At 37.6% G+C, this 20,657-nt stretch overlaps 1 protein-coding gene across 2 annotated transcripts; it reads right to left on the bottom strand.

Annotated features, from left to right (window-relative positions):
• Positions 1 to 517: 517 nt before the first annotated feature.
• Positions 518 to 18,500, bottom strand: dbpa (D site albumin promoter binding protein a). 2 transcript variants are annotated; one of them, XM_007258237.4, is made up of 5 exons: positions 18,280 to 18,500; positions 17,271 to 18,140; positions 13,928 to 14,365; positions 5,921 to 6,165; positions 518 to 4,868 (listed from the first exon to the last, which is right to left on the bottom strand). In XM_007258237.4, the coding sequence occupies exons 2-5, from the start codon at positions 17,464 to 17,466 to the stop codon at positions 4,653 to 4,655; spliced, it is 1,095 nt and encodes a 364-aa protein (XP_007258299.1). In that variant the 5' UTR covers positions 17,467 to 18,140; positions 18,280 to 18,500; the 3' UTR covers positions 518 to 4,652. The 2 variants fall into 2 exon arrangements, with proteins under 2 accessions (XP_007258299.1, XP_049332258.1); XM_049476301.1 differs by having other exon boundaries at positions 17,271 to 18,500.
• Positions 18,501 to 20,657: the final 2,157 nt, after the last annotated feature.

The raw sequence follows: 20,657 nt of genomic DNA on the forward strand, positions 1-20,657 counted from the left end.
TTATTTATGTGCAATGCAGTAGTTTTAATAATGTCACACAATTTATATTTGTATGAACTTCCTATGCACGCACTTTACTAGCAGGCCTTGACTTCCCATTTCTGGGAGTAGCAGAATATTTACGAGAGGCCTGGCTTGTCAGTTGATTAGATCACACAGCTGGTTTAATAGCCTTTCAAATGATAAAATACTTGTTTTAATTGCTAAACAACAATTACATTAAGATGTACAGCAGACAAGCAAGTAAGCTAGCTTTGTTAGTCAATTAATGTTACCCTACAGCATTACGCTTATGTTTAGAACTTTGCAAACTGGATATAAGAGAGGAGGCTAGAGTTTATAGGAAAATCTGTGCTTAAAATAACTGATTTACTGAGCAACGGATCAAATGGCTAGTGTAGATTTTTCATGAAGACAAAACAAACCCAGAGAACTAGCACCAAGTACAAAATAACACAACCTCAAAAGGCCTTATGATTATGTGTTTTTTCTGCAAGAAAAACATGCAAACTGTAAATGGGGTTTGTATCAGTGAATAAGGGTAATCATTTATTGGTGTGTCAGGAAAAATAGCCAAACCACATTCCCTGCATCCCTAAAAGTAGGAACAATAAACATTATCAGTGAAGTTTGATAGTGGTATGCTGTTGGGATTTGTAGTTCATAACAGTCACAAACAGGGACCTGTTAATATTCCACATGTGGAAAAAGGAAAAAAAGGATGAATACAATACCCGCAATAACATCTGGTAGAATACCATCGCTGCAAAGAGAGGATGGGCTACCAATGCCCGTGAAATCTCTTAATGTGTACACAGAGTTACATAGAAAAATAGCACTGTCAAAAGTTTCGATTTAAGCTTCTACAAACAGTCCCGGTATAACAAAAACAATGTTCTCCTTTGACGTGGCCCTTGGCAGCGAAAGCAGCACCAAGTCAATGATGGCAGAAGGAGTAGTTCAAATTCCTCCAGGAAAAGAGAAAAAAACACAGTTGCTCAATTCTCAGTTGTTTGTATCAGCTTATATAAACTCATACGTACAAGGACGAGACAACGGCCCCCACAATGCACTTGGGGCCGTGTACAGTCTTGGTGGATTGTGCCAACGACGAACAGTCTCACTGGAATCTGGAGTTACTGTAAATGGCATGGTGACGACACAGGTAAGACAGTATCGCATTTTCTTTCAAAGGCTGTCGCGAGAAAATGCAGGAGAAAAAAAGTCTGAATACTAATCATAAGAGCATCAACAATGATAATACTAGCAATAATAAGAGTAACGAGAATGGAGAAATAAGGAGATACACTGAAAGTTGTAAAATGTGTAAAATGAACAAAGAAGTATTTTTAATGTCCAGCACTGTTTATTTAAACCTTCCCAAGATGAGTTGGTAATGGGTTTTTTATGGGTTTTCATGGATTTTTTTGATATCTATGCAGCCAAAACTAATCCAAATATGTGACTGAAAGAGGGGTGGATAAAGTACAACACTTTCATAGTTGAGTAAACGTAGATGTCCTGTTAGTAAAATACGACCTGTTAAATGTACATGAAGGGAACCCTCATGTTAAGACCTGAAGGACATTTGGAAATTACAATTTCTTATCACATTTTTTTCTGGTCAGGATTAGGGATGGCTCGGATACTTCCTGGGAAACACTGGGGACAAGCCAGGAATACAGTTTAGATACAGCACCACACACACACATTCATTCAGATCTAGGGGCAAGTATGTCCACCCAATACAACATCCAGCAATTTTCTTTGGAAACACAGACTAACTCAAATCTACAGATCTCACACACACACACACACACACACCTGGGGCCTCTTAGTATAGCTTATCACTGACCAATACTATTAAAATATGCCATGTCAAATAAGAAAAAATTTAATATTTTATTTTTGTTTAAGAAAAAAGGTTTTAAAAAATGGCAAAATCTGTTTACTAGCACTGTTATTCGGTTACTCAGTAGTTGTTCTCTTGGGAGTTAAATATTTAGTAGGTCTTTCTTCCAAGAGATGAAGAAACCAAATACCAGATGCCATTACATTAAATGGACCTGCACATCATATGAATGCAACTTTGTCCGACCAATCAGACAGTTTCCTTTACATATCAAAAATGAGGAATCCACCAAAATAAAAATTCTGACAAAAAAACAAACAAAATGAAACAAATCCTCTGGTCAAAGTCTGAGAACTGAGAAACTTGCTTAAAAAAACAAACTAAAATTAAAATATTTAACACTAAATATGTTTAACAGCCCAGCAGATTTTTTAACAAAATAATAAATTAGGTACAAATTGGTACAAATTATTCAAAATTCCTTTTTTGTTATGTTTTCAGTTGAATAATTCCAGATGCTGAATATTCTGTGCATCCTCAAACAAAAGGAAAAGCACTTTAAAGTATTCTAGATCTTAATATTAATATATTAATAATGCTTCATATTAATGAGAACTGTAAGGCTGCAATCATAAATACAGCTCTGTACTTTTGTAATTTCTACCTTCACTGAAAAGCTGAATCTTTTGCAGAAAGATATTTTGTACTTCATCCACCCCAGTCATTTACAAAAAATGGCTTGTTTTGATAGATCTTTTAGACACCTGAGCAAATTGGGCAAAAAAATTGTTTCTTTTTTAAAATTATAATTATTTTAATAAATTTTTTCTGTATAGATACTACATGTATTCAAGTTTATATAAAATTACATCTAGAGTCACATATTCAAGCATATATCCATATACACACATATCTAGTGATATAATAGTTTAATATTCAATATTTATATATATATATTTATATAAAATGGTACATTGTATTTGAAATGGTACAGTAGTATTAGGGTGCATTTGCTGTAAGGGTTTAGTTTTGGGACTTTTATAAACATGTGATTCTGTCTGTACTCGCTCCCCTGTACAGTGAGGGGGGTAATAAAACATTAAGAGAAGAGAAACAGGGTTATAGGCAGTCGATTTCTGTATGTGTGTGTGCGTGTGTGTGGAGGAAGTGGGTGAGCACCATATAAAAAATGACAAGTCGTCAACACAAGGGTGTGTTATTTTTTCTCTGTGCTGATCATACAGTACGCAGGCATGCGCCACCATGCAACCCACTCACTGCCAACTGAATCTGGGCAAAAGGAATTCCAAACCAGCATCATCACTCGTCAGAAAAAAAGAACAGAATAAAATAACTGAGGGAGGGAGAGAAAGAGATCGAGCGAGAAAAGCATGCTGAACCATAGTGCTGAGAGAACATCTGACTGTACGTTGGTTCGTTCGACTTCATACTAGGAGTCTTGTTTTGTGCGTTTTTTCATACTGGCCATGAAAACCAAGGTCCAGTTTGTGTGCATGTGTGTGTTTATGTATGTGTATATATAAAGACATTGTAGTTTAAACATTTAAAATATATACATGGAGAAATCTATTGTACATGTAGTGGCAGGGTGGTAGTGTCCAGAGCTCCTATTTTCTTTCTGTTAGAATCTCTTTCTATCTCTTTTTCTTTCTCCCCCTTTAACCCAGGGCAAAACATGCTGAATTAAAAATAAAAAAGAATCCAGAAGAAGAAGGACATCAAATTAAGTGCTTCATCAAACCCACAACACAAATTTCCAATCTACGTGGCTCTCATTTTGTTGCTCACTTCTGCTTTTAACAGAGAAAAAGTTCTCCACCTCCCGCTGCAGCCCTGCATCTGTTCCTATGTCTGTTCCTATGTGTGACTGTTTCAACCTGTTCTTACATTCTTTCATTTCAGTATCAGTATTCGCTCTCCTTATTCGGCTCTTCCTAACAATCTTCATAAATCTATACGTTTAAATTATATCACCCAACAAACTCTGTCCTGATTTTTTTTTTTTAAACATCTTCATATAGCCCTCTTTCTCTACAGCTACCCCTACCCACCCATATATAAAATATACAAAAAGATTATTTCCAAAATCTGTTCACCTGTCTCTTCCTGTAAGTATAAAAATATACATTTTTTTCCTATGTCAAAATCTCTTTGTGTTGTCTTTCCTTCCACTCCTCTCTCTTTCTTACTGCTAATCATCTCTGTGCCTAAGCAGTTCAAAAATATACAATGTTTTTTTTTTTTGTTATAGAAAAAATTACACCTGTGTCACCTCATAAAACGCACCTCTCTAAGAAAATGAGCCAGAAGAACAATAAAAGGAATGTTCATAAGGTCTGGGTAACACTGCGCACGAGCTGACAATCACCCTGAAAGACTGACATGAGCTTCAGTCGTCCACCAAAAAAGACGGCATAGTGTTGCAGGGAAAGATCAATACTCACAGAACAGCTTGGAAAAAAAAGAGGAATCTGAACAGTGTTTACTTCTAGACATCGTGAGCATTCCCTTTGATTAGGGTTACTGAACTGTTCACCAAAGTACTTGTTGCAGGCATGCACAACACCGCCTCAATCAAAAACTGACAACACTTGCAAATGAAACGAAACAAAAATGAAAACAAAACAGAAAAACGCAGTCTGCAAGTGTTTGTAGTGCAAGTTTGGAACAAGTACGCACACAAACTGACAAGTCTATATTAACAGTCCTGTCCTTAAAAACTCTTTTGCTTTTAAAAAACAAAAACATGATTGCTTCTCCTTCTCAGTCTCCATCTTCTTCATAAGTCTCCGTGGCGACTCTCGTACTTGTTGATGATGTTGCGACAGCGGCCCAGCTCTTTACGCATGTCGGCTACTTCCTGTCGGAGCGCGGCGTTCTCTCGCTCAAGGAAAGAAGCCCGGACAGATATCTGATTCTCCTTCAGCCGCCGTGCGTCTCGAGAGCGTTTGGCTGCTTCGTTGTTCTTGACGCGGCGGCTCCAGTACTTTTCATCCTGTGCGGGTGGGTCGTGTTTAATGAGCAGGGAAGAAAAGAAGTGAAAAAAGATTAGATGATTCGTTCTGACATTCCTCTAGTAGTGCAGCTTTTCTTATCCCATTAACGGTCTAAGGAAAGGACGCAGTAAGTTAGAGTTAATTAACTTATTAACTATAAATAAAGGATGGGTACAAGATTTCTCCTCAGTGCTCTCAGTCACAGCACACCTGACTTAACCTAAAGAAGTACTGGTTTACCAAATCACTGGATCGGGTGAGAAATATGAATATTTTTTGGAATAGAGTTTTGGAAATGGTTGAACAAACACATCATTTATGCAAGACTACTTACTTCATTTTATTACATCAAAGTTAAACACATGCTGTATTGAAGTCACTATGTACTCTATCACAATTCCACTGTTTTTATCCACTGTTATCTTACGATAATGACACTTCTAATTCAATATTTCAATAAGATTAGCATTTTATGCTTTGCTACTCCTACACAGTTTGGTCAATTCTGGCCAAAAAAATTTTGCTGATTTTCTAGGTGAAGATAAGTGAAAAAACCCTTAACAGTAAATTTATATTGGACATGTTTATGCTACATTTCAACCTTTTTATTTATTTATTTATTTAATTTACTTATTTATTTAATATACTGAAAATCAAACACAACATTTGAACTGTTCCATTATTATTAATTAAAAAAAAAATCAAGTTTAGCAATTTACCTGTAATTGTGTATTAGCATAATTAAGCAAATCAAGAATTACATATAATCTGACCAAGTAATTCAGGATAATACGGAACACAGGCAAATTGAAAATGAATGGTTTGACAAAAAATATATATATATATATAGTTTACAACTTATTTATTAACTATATGTACCAGATTATGCACATCCTTTTAGATAATAAGATCTTCTGTACTGCAAAAATGATTTAGTGCATGCATGCATAATCCAATAATAATACAAAGTGAGGGTTAATGTATTTACTGGAGTAACTTCTGGTCTGAAGTAGTAGATATGGTAAGCTGCTAAACAGGGAAACTCTAATACCTTCTGCTCATCTGGCACCAGCATCTTGCGAGCCTTCTTGATCATGGGTTGAGGCTTGAGTTCCTCGTCACTGAAACGATGTCTTCTTGGGTCGAACGCCTCCTGGCCTGGCACGCTGGACAAGGCCAGGTCCGCAGGGTCAGGATCGAAGTTCACCATGACATCAGCAGCGTTGTTAGGCAGGGCCACTGGTGGAGGTGGGCAGGAGGAGCTTGGAGACTGGTCCTGCTGCACCGCCTGTCCTCCTGAAGAGCAAATGATCCAAAAACTGATTATCTCACTTAACAACTAATGAAAAAAACATGACAGATGCAATATAATAGCAATCATTCTTACACATTATAACATCATCAGTACAACCTCAGATTAACAACCTTAAAAAATGTGATGTTTCAGTTCAGACATTTTGTAAAATGCAAAATAACATTATTGTTAAATGTTGTTGGTTTTCAGCAATTTATATTACATTGATAAAAAACAGTTAAATACATTGTTACCACACAAATGTTTGCTATTTTTTGGGGGGGGATTAAAAAACTTTTTTTTTTCACAATGATGTATATTTTGCCATTCTCCCAACTGACCAATACCATAATAGTGGTTAAGTAATACATGGACCAGTACTACTAGGCAGTACAGTGAATGGTAATCGCTTTATGAGGCAAAGGCAGGAGAGGATTAGAGGCCTGCATGGTCATGTCCATCCTCAGGCCAGAAGCAATCCCACATTGCAGCCACAAGGGTGCAGCAGAGGTCAATGTGGAGACCAGCCAGTAACAGCAACTGGAGGCCCAATCAGGCATAAGCCAACAAACAGCTCCAATCCTCATAATAAACATTTTGTCTACAAACCAATCAGGGAGTACATTCTCTTTTATTTGAAGGCAATTTTTATACAGCCTTATGCAAAAAGCAGAGCACCACTGGTCAAATTATATGCGTAAAAAATAAGTCCCAACCTCCACAGTGAACACATGTCTGCACATTCTAGAGCATAATTACTGTTTGCTTAATTTAACATATTCCAAAAATACATTAAATGGGATCTAAGCAAATGGAATACAGAGTGTGTTTTTAATTGAGAGGATTCGTCATTTATTATTGCTTTTAAAAAGGGGGAACCAAATGTGTCATTTTTTACATAATTAATTTACTCTAAACTGGGGGGGGGGGGGGACTTGGTTACACTTTCTATGAATGTCGTGTCATATTATTAGTAACATATATGTAATGTTACAACCACAGCTTATGATGCATTATAATCATGATTCAAAAGGCATAATAGGCATGTCTATAATGTTTTACATTTCTATAAATATGTACAATTATGTTTTGCTTTATGCATGCATTATAATGTGTTATAAGTATGTTTATAGAGAATAATAGACATGACATTAATAGAAAGGGCTACCAAAAACTTTGTAATGTTCTTATAATACTTCCCATTAGCATATGTGCTCTTTGTCTGCTTCTCTTTTCAGTATAAAAGGGATAAATAGAATTCAATAACTGAATGCCGTGCACTTGACAACAATTATTGCACATTAGCTGCGACAGGATTTTATACAGTGAAGGTGCTTTACAGCAGAAATTCATTGACTTAAATCATTTGCATATTACGTATGCAAATGTCATGAATTTAGGACAACTGTGTATAATGAACTTGCTCTTCTGTATTTGGGGCCGACAAAGTTTTAGGCATTTTCTCTACTTAATAACATATTGCTCTTTGTTGCAAATCGTATAAAACAAGACATTATCATCCTTCAAGGATAAAGCGTAATAATGTTTTAACAATGTAACACCACCTCAAACATATGAGTTAATCTAAAACAGATTAATATGGTAAAATAATAAAGTTGTTTCAGGAATAATTCCTCCTTGTATATTTTACTAACAGTTGCTTTCAAACAGACTTGAGACTAAAGCCAAATATTGGCTTTTTCCTCCAAGCAAAACATGCAAATGAAATTACACCAACTAAAAAAGATGTGATATGAGAATCCTACTAAAATTCTGGTCCTCTCCCAACAAGCAATAATATGCAGCTCCTAAGTGTGTACAGTTTCCTTCTGGTGTATTTAAAAATACACCCATGAAAAAGAAAAAAAGGAAAAGAAAAAAAGCCTTCCTTCCCATGGGCATACAGAGGATCTTTCTTAAGCGTCTTTCTGTTGCTAAAGGAAATATCACAAATAAAAAAAACACAGCTGTCTGTACTGCCTGCCTTCTTATACTGGAGATATATATACATGCTGTGTGTATGAATGTGCTGCATATATACACACAGACACACACACAGACACAAAGACACACTAACATATTCTAATACTAAAACTGAACACTTCCTTTCTTTTGCTCTCATTTCTTTGTAGCTTAGATTCCACAAGATCCTGCTCCACAAGGCAGAACTGCGAAACACACTTCATGTTCATTATAGAAGTACTTTCTGGCTGTGGATCTCCAATTCTACCACATGTTAAAGGTGTTTGATCAGATTTAGATTTGGTGACTGGGGCAACCAATGAAGAAGATACAACCCATTGTCATGTTCCTGGAACTAGTTTAAAATGACTTGCTTTGTGCATTATCTTGCTAAAATTTATGCCATTAAAAGATGAGTTAACTGTGGTCATGAAGGGATGCACATGGACAGCATTTATTCACTATATTATTATTCTGTGGGTTTTAAGCAATGATTGGTTGATATAATCATTACAAAACACCACAACAATTCATGCAGTGGGTGCAAAATCGTGACACTAGCATCTGTGTGCCTCAGCAGAAATCCAGTTTAATCCAGTATTTTTACTGTCTAATTTTGGTGAGTATGTGCTCACTGCAGCCTCAGCTTTCTGTTCTTGACTGATAGAAGTAGGACCCAACATGGTCTTATGCTATTGTAGCTAATCAGTCTAAAGATTTAACACGTTGTACCCTCTGTAATGCTTTTATTTAAGTTACAGTATCCTTTCTGTCATCTTAAACCAGTTTGGCCATTTTCTGTTAACTGCTTTTATCAACTAGGCATTTTCGTTTGTAGACCTGCCACCAAATGCACCACTCTAAGTAAACTCTAGAGATTAGCAGTTCTAAAAACATTCAAATCAGCCCTCATACATGATCATTAAAGATGATTTGAATATATAAGTGGAGCCCTAGAAGACTAATACAATGATTGAGTTGAGTGTGATTGAGTGTACAAGCTATGCAGGTAAGCAAATAAATTAGAAATTACTAATATTGCCTAAGGACTCCTATGGTAGATCTACAGCTCTGAAATAAATACGAGACTTCAGTTTCTGAATCAATAGTTCTATAAAATACGGACAGTATTTTTCCCAAATTACAAATTAAAATTTTGACATTTAGAGCATTTATTTGCAGAAAATGAAAAATGGCTAAAATAACAAAAATATGCAGAGCTTTCAGACCTCAAATTTTAATCATAGTTTTCATGCATCGTGGCATGTTCTTCTCCACCAGTCTTACACACTGCTTTTGGATAACTTTATGCCACTCCTAGTGCAAAAATTCAAGCAGTTCAGCTTGGTTTGATGGCTTGTAAGTTTCCATCTTCATCTTGTTTCAATTTCAGAAGTTTTTAATATGGTAAATTCAAAGAAACTTATCATTTTTAAGCAGACTCATATTTTTCCAGAGCTGTATATTTGCTGCATTGTCTACGTAACTGTTCACATATTTGCCACTTATGTGCTATGATTGGTACTGAAGGCCTCCAACAGAGAGTAGACCCGAGAACATAACCATAAACAAACAGATTACCATCTTGGATTTATTTATATTTATTTTTGCAGGTTTTTGCGGGACTCTTCTAAAACAGAACCCTCTCCAATCATATGTATCGGTGTGCAGTAGCAAGGTCACATCATAAAGATGCAGATTAATGCAAATTTGGTCACACAGGAATTATTCACAAGTTTCCGCCATTTTGATGCTGCTGAGTGCCTTTTTCTGTATACTGCACCTTGTGTTGGCATAGCGTTCATTCATTTCTGAGGAAATGAACTAGTGTTCTCTGTTTGCGTGGATAATTTTAGACAGATGCTGCCGGGCACAATCATTACCACATACTGTGGGAGGGATGCCCCATCCATCTGAAACAAACTATCAGATCTTACCATGAGCACACTGGCCAGTGTTTAACCTCACACACAAGATACACCACACAACTTCACACTTAATTTTCAATTTACATACTGCTGTCCCATGACTTTTGGCATGTCAGTGTAAATCTCTGGCTATGAGATTTGTGAAAAAAAATGTGGTCTTACAATTAGAAGATGGCAATGTTATCCACTACGCTACACCACCCAAACAAATAAACACTGAGAACAATGTGTAACAGTGTTTGCTAATGTGCTTAGTTATGCATATCTGCATATAAACACACATATTAACGTTATTCATCAGCTGTGCCTCAATTCCACTAGCCAGTACGCTCAAAGGAGCTCTAGTTATATTCAGAATTAATACATTTATTAATACAATTATTACCAGTAAATTTCAATGTTTTTTCATGCCTTTAAGGCACATTTCCATGACCATACGATTTTTCATGACCAAAACATCAACGCAGACATGTTCAATAAAACTAAAAAGCAACTAAAACGATTTTAGTAAGCCTAAAATTAATCTTATGAAAATGCTGACACAATCTTTAAAATAAAATTGTGTGTCAGATCCTGAGAGCTCTATTGTGTAGGGCTACATTAATTAATTTAACTCTAAGCTGACATATTTGTTAGCTCAAAATAGATTTTCTCCATCAATAAACGGAAACACAAAGATTTGTAGACCTAATTTCCATGACTTTTCCTAAACTTCCTGGTATTTTTTATTTTTCCAAAACTTATCCAGGCCTGGAAATTGCTATTTTCAAATTCCATGACTATTCCAGGTTTTTCATGACCGTACAAACTCTCTATATCTTATTCTTATTCAGTTCCAGGCAGTTCCAGCAGTATAATATACAAACACAAACACATCTCTAGCAAGTTTGTTTACAAAAATCTCTTTACTCACTATACAAAATTACTTCAAGGCCTATATTTGTCCTATATTTGTTTTTGTGTTTTTGCCTTTTTCAACCTATTATGGTAGTTCTACATCAGTTAATAAAATTTATCACGGAGTCATGTGTCTGAAATAGGGATTGATTAGAAAATGTGTTAGAATTTTGAAGCTGTTTGGAAAAATGGAGTTGCAAGGTTGACATGACAGCTCTCTCTCTTTCTCTCTCTCCCTCCCTGGTTCTCTAGGCCTGTGGCTCCTCCCTCTCTTCCTCCACCCCTCCCAATCCCTTCGCTCTCTCACTTCATTGCTCTCTGCATCAGCACGTGACAAGTCGCCTGCACATGGCCTCAACGTGTGAGACAGGGAAGAGGGAGAGCTAGGGAACAAGAAAACATGCAAGGAAAATACACATTGGCCGAGCCCCCACCCCTTCCACTTTCTCTTCCTCTCTCTCTCGCACTTTTCTCTCTCTATCCTTGTGTTTGCTTGCTTATCCCTCAGCTGTTTTTCTTTGCTGCATTCTCTACAATGTCTAAATCTGAATGGATCTTTTTTTTTTGCTAACACTGTGCTGTAAAATGCACTGCAGGAAAGATCAAATTTACAGGCACTGACATTTTGCAGTTGTTTCATGAATACAAAGAAGGACATTCAAACATTTAAATTAAAAGTCTGGCAGCATGTAGTATTTAGTCAATCTGATTGTATGACATTAACATTACAGGTTCTGACAGCATTTCAATATGATATTGTTGTAATACAGTGATAGTTTTCACCATTGTAAAGCAACCTGAGTGATATGCCATATTTTGGTTATGCCTCTGCTGTACAACAATAACACAAACCTCAGTGACGCACATTTAAAGACAGGCAGGCCTGGGCTCAAGTTATTCACATGCATTAGATCACATGGTGTGATTCATCAGAACACCCACAAAACACTCGTGTGGAGCATTAGAGACTGGTCAGAATACAGCATGCAAATGTTTGTGAGCGATTTGTCAAAGGGCTCATTTGCATATTGCAGCCTTCTGCAACATTACTACTGCAAAGGCCAATGTCACAATTGATAAACAATTCAATGTGCAGCGCTAGTTTAAATGATGGCTGTACCTTGGTTTCCTGCTTCTATTAATAACATATGGCTACTGGCCTTCAGATGGGAAACCACTGCCTTCCACTTGAGTGAACTTTAGGGCAGCATCTGTTAAAAGCATGCTCATGTGACTCGCTATTCATTCCATTTCTGTTAGATAAAAGCAAAAATACTGAATTATTGTACGTTGCACATGGATACACTCTGAATAACAGTGCACTGCAAACCATTGCGCAGCAGTGCACGTTATTTTAGTAATGCATAAGAAGATAGAGTATCTGCTTGTATTAAATTTTCATGATTCAATTTCTATTCATTTGTTTTTTTAGTCAAAGCTATCTTGCTTAGGGCACAAATGTGCTCATTACAGCTGGATTTATATCTTGCATCCAGACATCTACAGCAGTTTGTTAACCAAAACAGGCTGATCACAGTACTCAGCTACACTACCTACATGTACAGTGATATATTAAGAAATGGCACAGCAGTATTACTCAGAATCATAATTATAAAGCCATTATGCAAAATTACTTATCACTTATTGACCAACCACAATATTCTGCATGGTATTTAGCAATGGTACTTAGATATGCAGTGTATTATTTTACATTCCACATTGCAAATGTATTATACTTCCAGTCTAAAGGCCCACACACTGGACATTAGTGTGCATGTGAGAGCATGTGTGTGTATGTGTGTGTGAGTGTGTGTGTGTGGTCAGATTTCAATTGCCCCAGGGAACCCAGTAGTTTTCGCCTTGATAAATTGCATATTCATGACCCACATCTGTGCTGCTCATATTAAACCTAATGCATGTGCTCTTAATACCCACAGGTCAAATACACAAAAGGCACAAAATGCACCCACACAGCCACACTCCTACACACAGGACTCGATTTGAAGAGGGGGCATGAAGGGAAGCCATTAATTTTTTTTTCCCCTTGTAAAGCTGTCATCCGAAAACAAAGGTGCCAAAACTGTTCATAGCCCAGTTTTATTTAAGAATCACTTTTGGTTTCCTAAAGAACATTTAATTGGATGGGTCTTTAAAAAACACAAAAAAAAAACCTTTTAAATGTTTAAAGAACATCTTTACCTCATCTTTATCTCTATTGGCCATTCTGCTGGCATAATTAAAATCAATAATACTATATTTTAATATTTTTAGTTTGCCATGGTTTAAATAATCAGAGGAGCTGCTTGTTGCACAAAGGGAAATAGGGCTTTCATTTTTGTTGGATACACTGTGTTTTTTCAAAAGGTGCATAAAATATTTTAAAGTGTAGTTTGCTTACTATGCACTCTGGTTAAACGTGGAAGTTGACATTTCAGTAAATTTTAATTAAACACCCCAACAATCCAGATTTACTACTCAGAAACCCTGTACACAGAATATCTGTAGACATGATTATCTGTTTTTTGTAGGATTTAGATAAACAAAAAAATATAATGCATTGTTATTAACTGGTATTGCTAATAGTCCTAATTTGGCACAATGATAACAGGGATAAACACTGGTAAAAAAAAATTACTAATTAGTTGTGGTAAACTCGTAAACGTCTTTAACTAACTGGATTATTCCATATGCATTGCTTCCTTATGCAGTACATAAAATGTAATAAGATTGTTCTTATAATTGTAATAAGCTGTAATACATTCTTATAGTTACCTTTATTAACTAAAGTGGTTTTATACATTCGGTTTAATAAACAGAACAAAATATGTAGAGAATACTTAACAAAGCTGGTCCTGGTTCTGTTGGATAACCTTGTTTTTTTCCTCATTATTACAATGGCACGACATGTTTGTTTGGAAAATATACAAAAAAACTCTCACACACACAAACATACACCATTACATACACAAATACTTACCATGCAGACACTCAGGACCTCCCAGCACCCCCGGTGTTGGGTTCTGTGGCACGTCCAGGCCCAGCAGGGAGGAAGAGGAGGATGAGGAGGACAGGGAGGAGATGGAAGAGGCGGAGGAGGAGCAAGGGGGAGGTGAGGAAGGTGGGCACTGGGAGCTCTGACTGGGTACAGCTGATTGTGTGCTTTGTGAGGGGATTTGGGCCTGGGCACTGGAGCCGTTTCCTGAAGGCATGCACCCCATCCCATTCTCCGTCAGGAACTCCTCCAGGTCCATATACTGCAGCTGGAACAGGCTGCCATCACAAGGTAGGGTGCGTTCCCACAGTAATGGTCCCAGGAAAGCCGACTGGGAGGAGTTACGGATGGTGCCTCCTCCGCCTGCCACGCCCCCGACTCCACCCATTGAGTCCTCATCAGAGTCTAGGGGCTTGTCTTTATCTACAACAAGAAAAAAAATACATTTACCTTATTTTATAACAATAATGAAACAGCTATCAGTCCTGCATAGTATTATAGTGTACTCAACACCACAATACAAAATAAAAGTCATAAGAAAACATGAACTAATTCACAACAAATAGGCCATTAGAAGTAAAAAAAAAAACAGCATTTGGAAATAAATGGATGTAGTGAAGTAGATTGGTGTGTGCGTTTACTGTGGACCTCTACCTCACTCTATCCTGCTCTACCTCACGAAATTACAGTCTACAGCCAAAACTTACGATATCATGACAACAATACAAATACAATTTATCACACAGCTCTAGTCTTCATTTTCCTTATGATAGCAAATGTATATCATAAACAGGGTTTCCGCCGATCCAGGAACTATTGCACACTGTGTATTTCCTCACATGGAAATACCCTCTATTAAATACTGTAGTAGCAGAAGCTAATCCTAATTTGAATTTTAAGTGCTCTATCTAAAGCAGTTTCTAAACCATTTATCAAAACCATTTTTTACTGTTTTTTTTCACCGGGCTCTATTAAAAATGTGACACTCATGCACAAACGAGAGTGTGAAGCTTCCGCCAACACAAGTCGAGTCTCTGGGCTACATTCAGATGGAGGAATGAAGAGGACAATGACAGCAGGGACGTGTATTGATTAACTAATAATCAAAATAAATTGTATTCATGTATATCTGCTTTCAAAAGGTGCTGTATGCAATCAGATTTATAAAACAATACAATTTCAAAAAGTAGAATACAATACTGAACTGAACTAACATAATTACTGGTTTCTTTCTGTATTAGACATTCCGATAACAATCAATTTTCTTCAATCATCATATGCTCTGATTTAACATACATTTGTCACTAAGTATGGTTGTAGTGGCTTATTTGTTAAACTTGACAAAACTGCTTTGCATTTTTCTGCACGTCATCTTTCGTGTAGACCACTAAATAGGGGCATGTATACAAAAATCTCTAACAATTGTAAAAATAAGTGCTGCACAATATATTGTTTCTGCAATGCCATCGCAATTTGCAAATGTGCAATAGTCAAATCGCAAAATGTGACATCAAACACATTATGCTAAGCTTGCTTAATTAAAGATGAAAATTGAGATTGTTTTCATTTTCTATGACATTTTACCCATATTGACTTTTTATATAAACATATATATTGCAGAACAGAACATCTCAGTATTATTTTTCAATATTCTGCAGCTCTAGTAAGAATATACTTGTTTCAATGGTTAATAAAAAACTAAATGTTGACGTACTTATAACAGAACAAATCACTGAATCCTATTTTTTTTTTTTTGCATCATGAACTAATACAGTGTACTGCATGTACATTTATGCACTGCTGTCTCTTTACAGAGTCCTGTTATTTGTTCGATGTCTAAGCCTGGGCTTTAAAGTAGCACTATGTGCATCAACTTGGTACTGCTTTATTAGGTTTATCGATTATCAATCCGGATGTAGGCTTGTACATCAGTGCAGCTGTATCATAGACTGTTGGATCAGTTGTCTGATTAAAGCTCAAAGGTAAATACTTTTTCAGTAGTGCAATTTAGCAAATTATTTCTTTCTGTATTTAAGTTTGACATTGTGAGGTTGTCAAACATAATAAGGTTATTTGGTATTGAGCACTGATAAAAACTTGATATTGATATGGAAAGCACAATACTTACATCAAAGTATGCATCGATTACAATGATATTAGGGCCTGACTGATATAGTCGCTGAACTATATATCATTTTTTGCTACACTGGTTTTAATTGAACAGTGTTGCATTGTCAGACAGAAAATACTGATTAACCCTCTTCAATGGGTAAAGAATTAAACAAAAAGAAAGAAACAGAGTAACAGAGGCTGGCAGAACAGAAAGAGGTAGTACTCTGTGCAGGCTGTGAAGGGGATGGGTAGTGAGGGGGATTGTGGAGAGAGTGTGGGTGTATTTGAGGGCGTTAAACAAAGCCAACAAGAAGCAGCTCTGGAAGAGGAAAAAAGCAACTACTGAAGCCAGATACAGACAGCACACAATGCTTCACATGTAAAAATCCACTTAAAAGCCACTGATTTGATTAATGTATGTGTTTTAGTATGAAATATATCTGAACTATATCTTCTACACATATCTGGAGAAGCTCTGGCCTGGACTTTGAAGAAGGAGGAGATAAAACCATCACTGTTCAGAATCTTTCAGATCTCATCACTATCATCCTTATTCTGGCTACTACAAGAAAAGAAACAGAAATGCAGAGCCAGCTATGCCCTAGATATTCCACCAGAGGGGGCAACATAGCAAGCTCAGTCATTAATGCATGTGTGGCCAACAGCTCAGTGTGGCATCCCTTTAATAGCAGTCATTTCGCCTTTAAGGACTACAACTGAATCAGACTTAAGATTTAAAATGACCCCTGAAATGAACACTGCAGTGTTTTTATTGATGATTCCTGCTGTTGTGATTAGGCAATGTTTTACACAGACTTTCTCTGAAAAGCTTTGGTCTTAATAATGGACAATATTCATCAATAATCAGCTTGGTTATTCATATTTTCCCATATCCATGACATCCCATGTCTGATGTAGGCTATATACCATCCCTGCTGTAGGCCACCGTTTGGCCACTACATCAACAACACAGTGATCAGTGGGAAAGAAACTACAACAACACTGGGAATAGTGAATATGAATACTGAGAGGGTGTTGATTGAAGGTTGCAGGCCCAATCATTATTAGACATGAACAGAGACAGGAGACAGAGGGAGAAACACACAGAGACACACAAAGAGACAGGCATAACGAGGGACACAGATTATTATTATTATTATTATTATTATTATTATTATTATCATTATTATTAACATTAGTATGATATATTATTCACCTTTCATCTCACAGCAGTCTTTAGCTCTGTTGTTGTCTCCTTTAATGGGAATCTGTAGGAGAGTCTTCAAGCTGGCCATAGAGTTCAAGTGTCCATTAGGAGTAGATGGCGTTGGATTAGCTGGACCAAACTGTGGACTGGCTCCAGCTCCAGCTGGGAGCTCTGGTGGTAGAAGCTGGGAAAGTTGTCTGGACATAGCCTGACAACACACACCTACAGCTAGATAACCTAGGTGTTTGGCTTCTCGACCAGTGAGAGGCTCTGAAAGGTGCAGCTCGCTCTGGAACTGAAGAACTAAAGCTCTGAAAGACTTTTGAGTAAAACCAGAGGGTTTTTTGTTTGTTTTATTTATTTATTGTTACAGCTGACCAATGCCTGCTCTGCTTGGCTTTGAGGTTCACCCAAATTCCCTCCAAAAATCCACACCACCCTTAAATCTTAATCCATTCCCGGGTGGAGAGGCTGAGAGGCGTGTTTACGTCCGGTACAGTGTGTTCACTCAGAAGGAGAGCTCCATCTCCTCTGGACTGAGACTGAGAGTGAGAGCGAGAGAGAGTGAGAGACAGGCGCGGGCGAGCACCTTTAAGAGAAGAGTGTTTAAACCTGCCGCCCCTGGACCCTGATCTTCGGCCGCTCGGGCTGTAAGAGTTTAAGTCGCTGCTTCTCTCCTCTGCTGAGCTCTAGACCGCGGTCTGTCCGTTCATTTCTGTACATTCGTCACCAAACTGAGCTGCTGGCGCTCCTCCCGGTCAGGGCGCAGATATTCTCCAAAAAAACGATTCAGCTGAAACTGACGGGCGTCCATGGAGCCTGAGGTCCAACACAAACTCACCACGACCAAAAGAAATGAGCCATAAACCTGTGGACAGCCTGGAGTGAGAGAAGAGACGATAAACCAAACCGCTCTCTCAATCTGACAGGAATTAATTAATTAACTAGCTTTAAGCTTTAAGCAAAAAATGTCCGTCTTCTTCACCCACAAACATTAAAAATAAAAAAACAAACAAACCAGAAAGTCTCCAGAAACACCGAGCGCAAGTTGAGCTGGACGGTCGGAAGGCTCTCGTTCCTCCTCACTTTCTGTCTGTCTCTTTTTTTTTTCTCACGCACTCTCTCTCTTTCTGTCGTTAGTTTGTTCCACCGCTTTTCCTCTCCCTCTCGCAGCTCGAGCGAGTCAGCTGGAACGAACACGGGCAGCTCTCGTGACATCACCTCTCACGAGGGAAGAGCGCGAGGGGCGGGGTCTGTTCATATTCATGAGCCCAACAGCTCGAGGCCCCGCCCCCAAAAGCAAAAAAGTAAAGGAGCCCGTATATACATACTCATACCCATACTTTGCAAATGTGACATATTAATGACAAATTAATAACATATTAATGACAGGACACGCCCACCCCGGTTAACCCCCGCTCCGCGGTGGTCGTATTTAACTAGCTCGGGCTGATGCTGATGAGATTTTTGGCTCAGACGTGTGATTTCTGCAAAGTCAGGCGAGGAGCAGAGCTGAGGCATGAGAGCGCATTCAGGCCAGTCACTGGAGCGCCTGGATAAAGCGACCACAGCGCTTCTAAAGATTAGCGAGGTGGTCCAGAACTAGCCCCCGGTTAGCTTAAAGGAAGCTAACTAAGCTAGCTATCTGTGTTTGTTTGTTTGTTTACACACAGCTAATTATCAATGAGAACGTTCCTGTAACAAAAAAAACGGTTAATGGTTATTGTTTTATGGGAAATCATGACATAACGTCATGACAACGTTCTGTTTTCGTTTTAAAGAATAAAAATTAATAGCTGTTGCTGGAACATTCTGGGAACTACAAATCCTACCGTTGCATCGGTTTAATGAGAACTTACAAAGAATGTTACTTGAACGTTCACTAAAGATTTCAAAACATGGAATGTTACTGCAAGGTTCCCTTATAAGTTCCTGTCATTTTAACGTTGCAGGGACGTTGTGTGAATGTTCCCAGAACTAATGCACATCCAAACAGAAGAATTCTATTTCCCTTACGAAAACGGGCTTTTAAAAATGAATTAAACACTTCAGAAACGCATAGAAGCGAACAGCGAAAATAATAATAATATAAGAGTAGTATTGCTAATAATAATTAGATTGGTCATATTGCGAATGTTTTGAGTTTCTTTCTCTGGTTTGCTAAGAAAAAACGTGAGCGTTTTTATTTGGCCGACACAAATAGCTCTCAAACAGTACCTTAAGGCCTACACCAGAGCTGCGCGAGCACATGGCCTAAACACGCGCGCTTGTTGCCTACCTGCAGCGCTGCCTCAACGCGATTGGTCTAAAGTAGGTCAGTGTCGTCCCTACGCCGCATCCTATTGGACAAATGTAGGTCAGTCGCTCCTCCCAGCCTTCTCCCCATGCTAGGGCCGCGTGAGCCGGGAGTAAAACAACATGCAAAGGAGGCCTGGCGAGATCCCGTGGATTAGCGCAGGCACCTCCTGTAAGATCTTGAGATCAAATGGAATCTGCCCTTGCATGTAGAAAAATGAAAACATGAAGACATCAGTGAGCTCTTATAGATGTATACTGCTTGATAAAATACCTCTATACACATATATCAGTGATTTAAAAAGGAACGAAAGAGAACTGCGTTTTAAAAGAGCCTCTAACTAAGCAGTGCAACAACACAGGTTCTTTGTTAGTAATATAAAACGCTATTTTCGTTCCAATCTTACCTTTATTTTTCATTTAAAGAAGCAATACTCTTAGGAAAATATTTAGGAAATATATAAAAAATGTATATATATATATATATATATATATATATATATATATATATATATATATATATATATATATATATATCAGTTATGAAATATCCTCCACAAATTATATATGATTAAGTAGGCAACTATACTGACTGTACTTCCTTAGAAAAGCCCAACACATAGGCAGCTGCAGCACACGGGTCTTTTAACGCCATCTAGTGAAGGTCTTCTGTGTTGCACGTTGGACTTCAAATAAATGAAAATAAAAAAAGCTCTACCTGTTTTACAGTTCTGGAAGTTTTTTTAGTTCTTCTAAATTTTGTTTTAATCCTAAACTGTCTGTAATGAAAGCTCAAGCCTCTTTTAAATAAGGTTGTGAAGGACTGCACACAGATCATCATACTTCCCTGGGTAAAAAAGAGAGAAACCCAACAGACGGTTATGTGCCTTTATCCCTGCAGGCATTCTCTCTCCTCTCTGCCTCTAATAGAGTGTGGCACCGCAGAGGGCATGTGCCAGCACATGTGAGTGGTAAACAGCCCGAGAGAGAGGCAAAGCACCGCACCACAGCACCAGGTGTACAACACCTGGTCAGTCCTCTCATTTGATATTTAGAAATAATTTAACCTTCGTGCCACAACACAGACAGTTCATCAGCTCT

The sequence above is a fragment of the Astyanax mexicanus genome, chromosome 3 (assembly GCF_023375975.1).
Source record: "Astyanax mexicanus isolate ESR-SI-001 chromosome 3, AstMex3_surface, whole genome shotgun sequence".
Lineage (NCBI taxonomy): Eukaryota > Metazoa > Chordata > Actinopteri > Characiformes > Acestrorhamphidae > Astyanax > Astyanax mexicanus.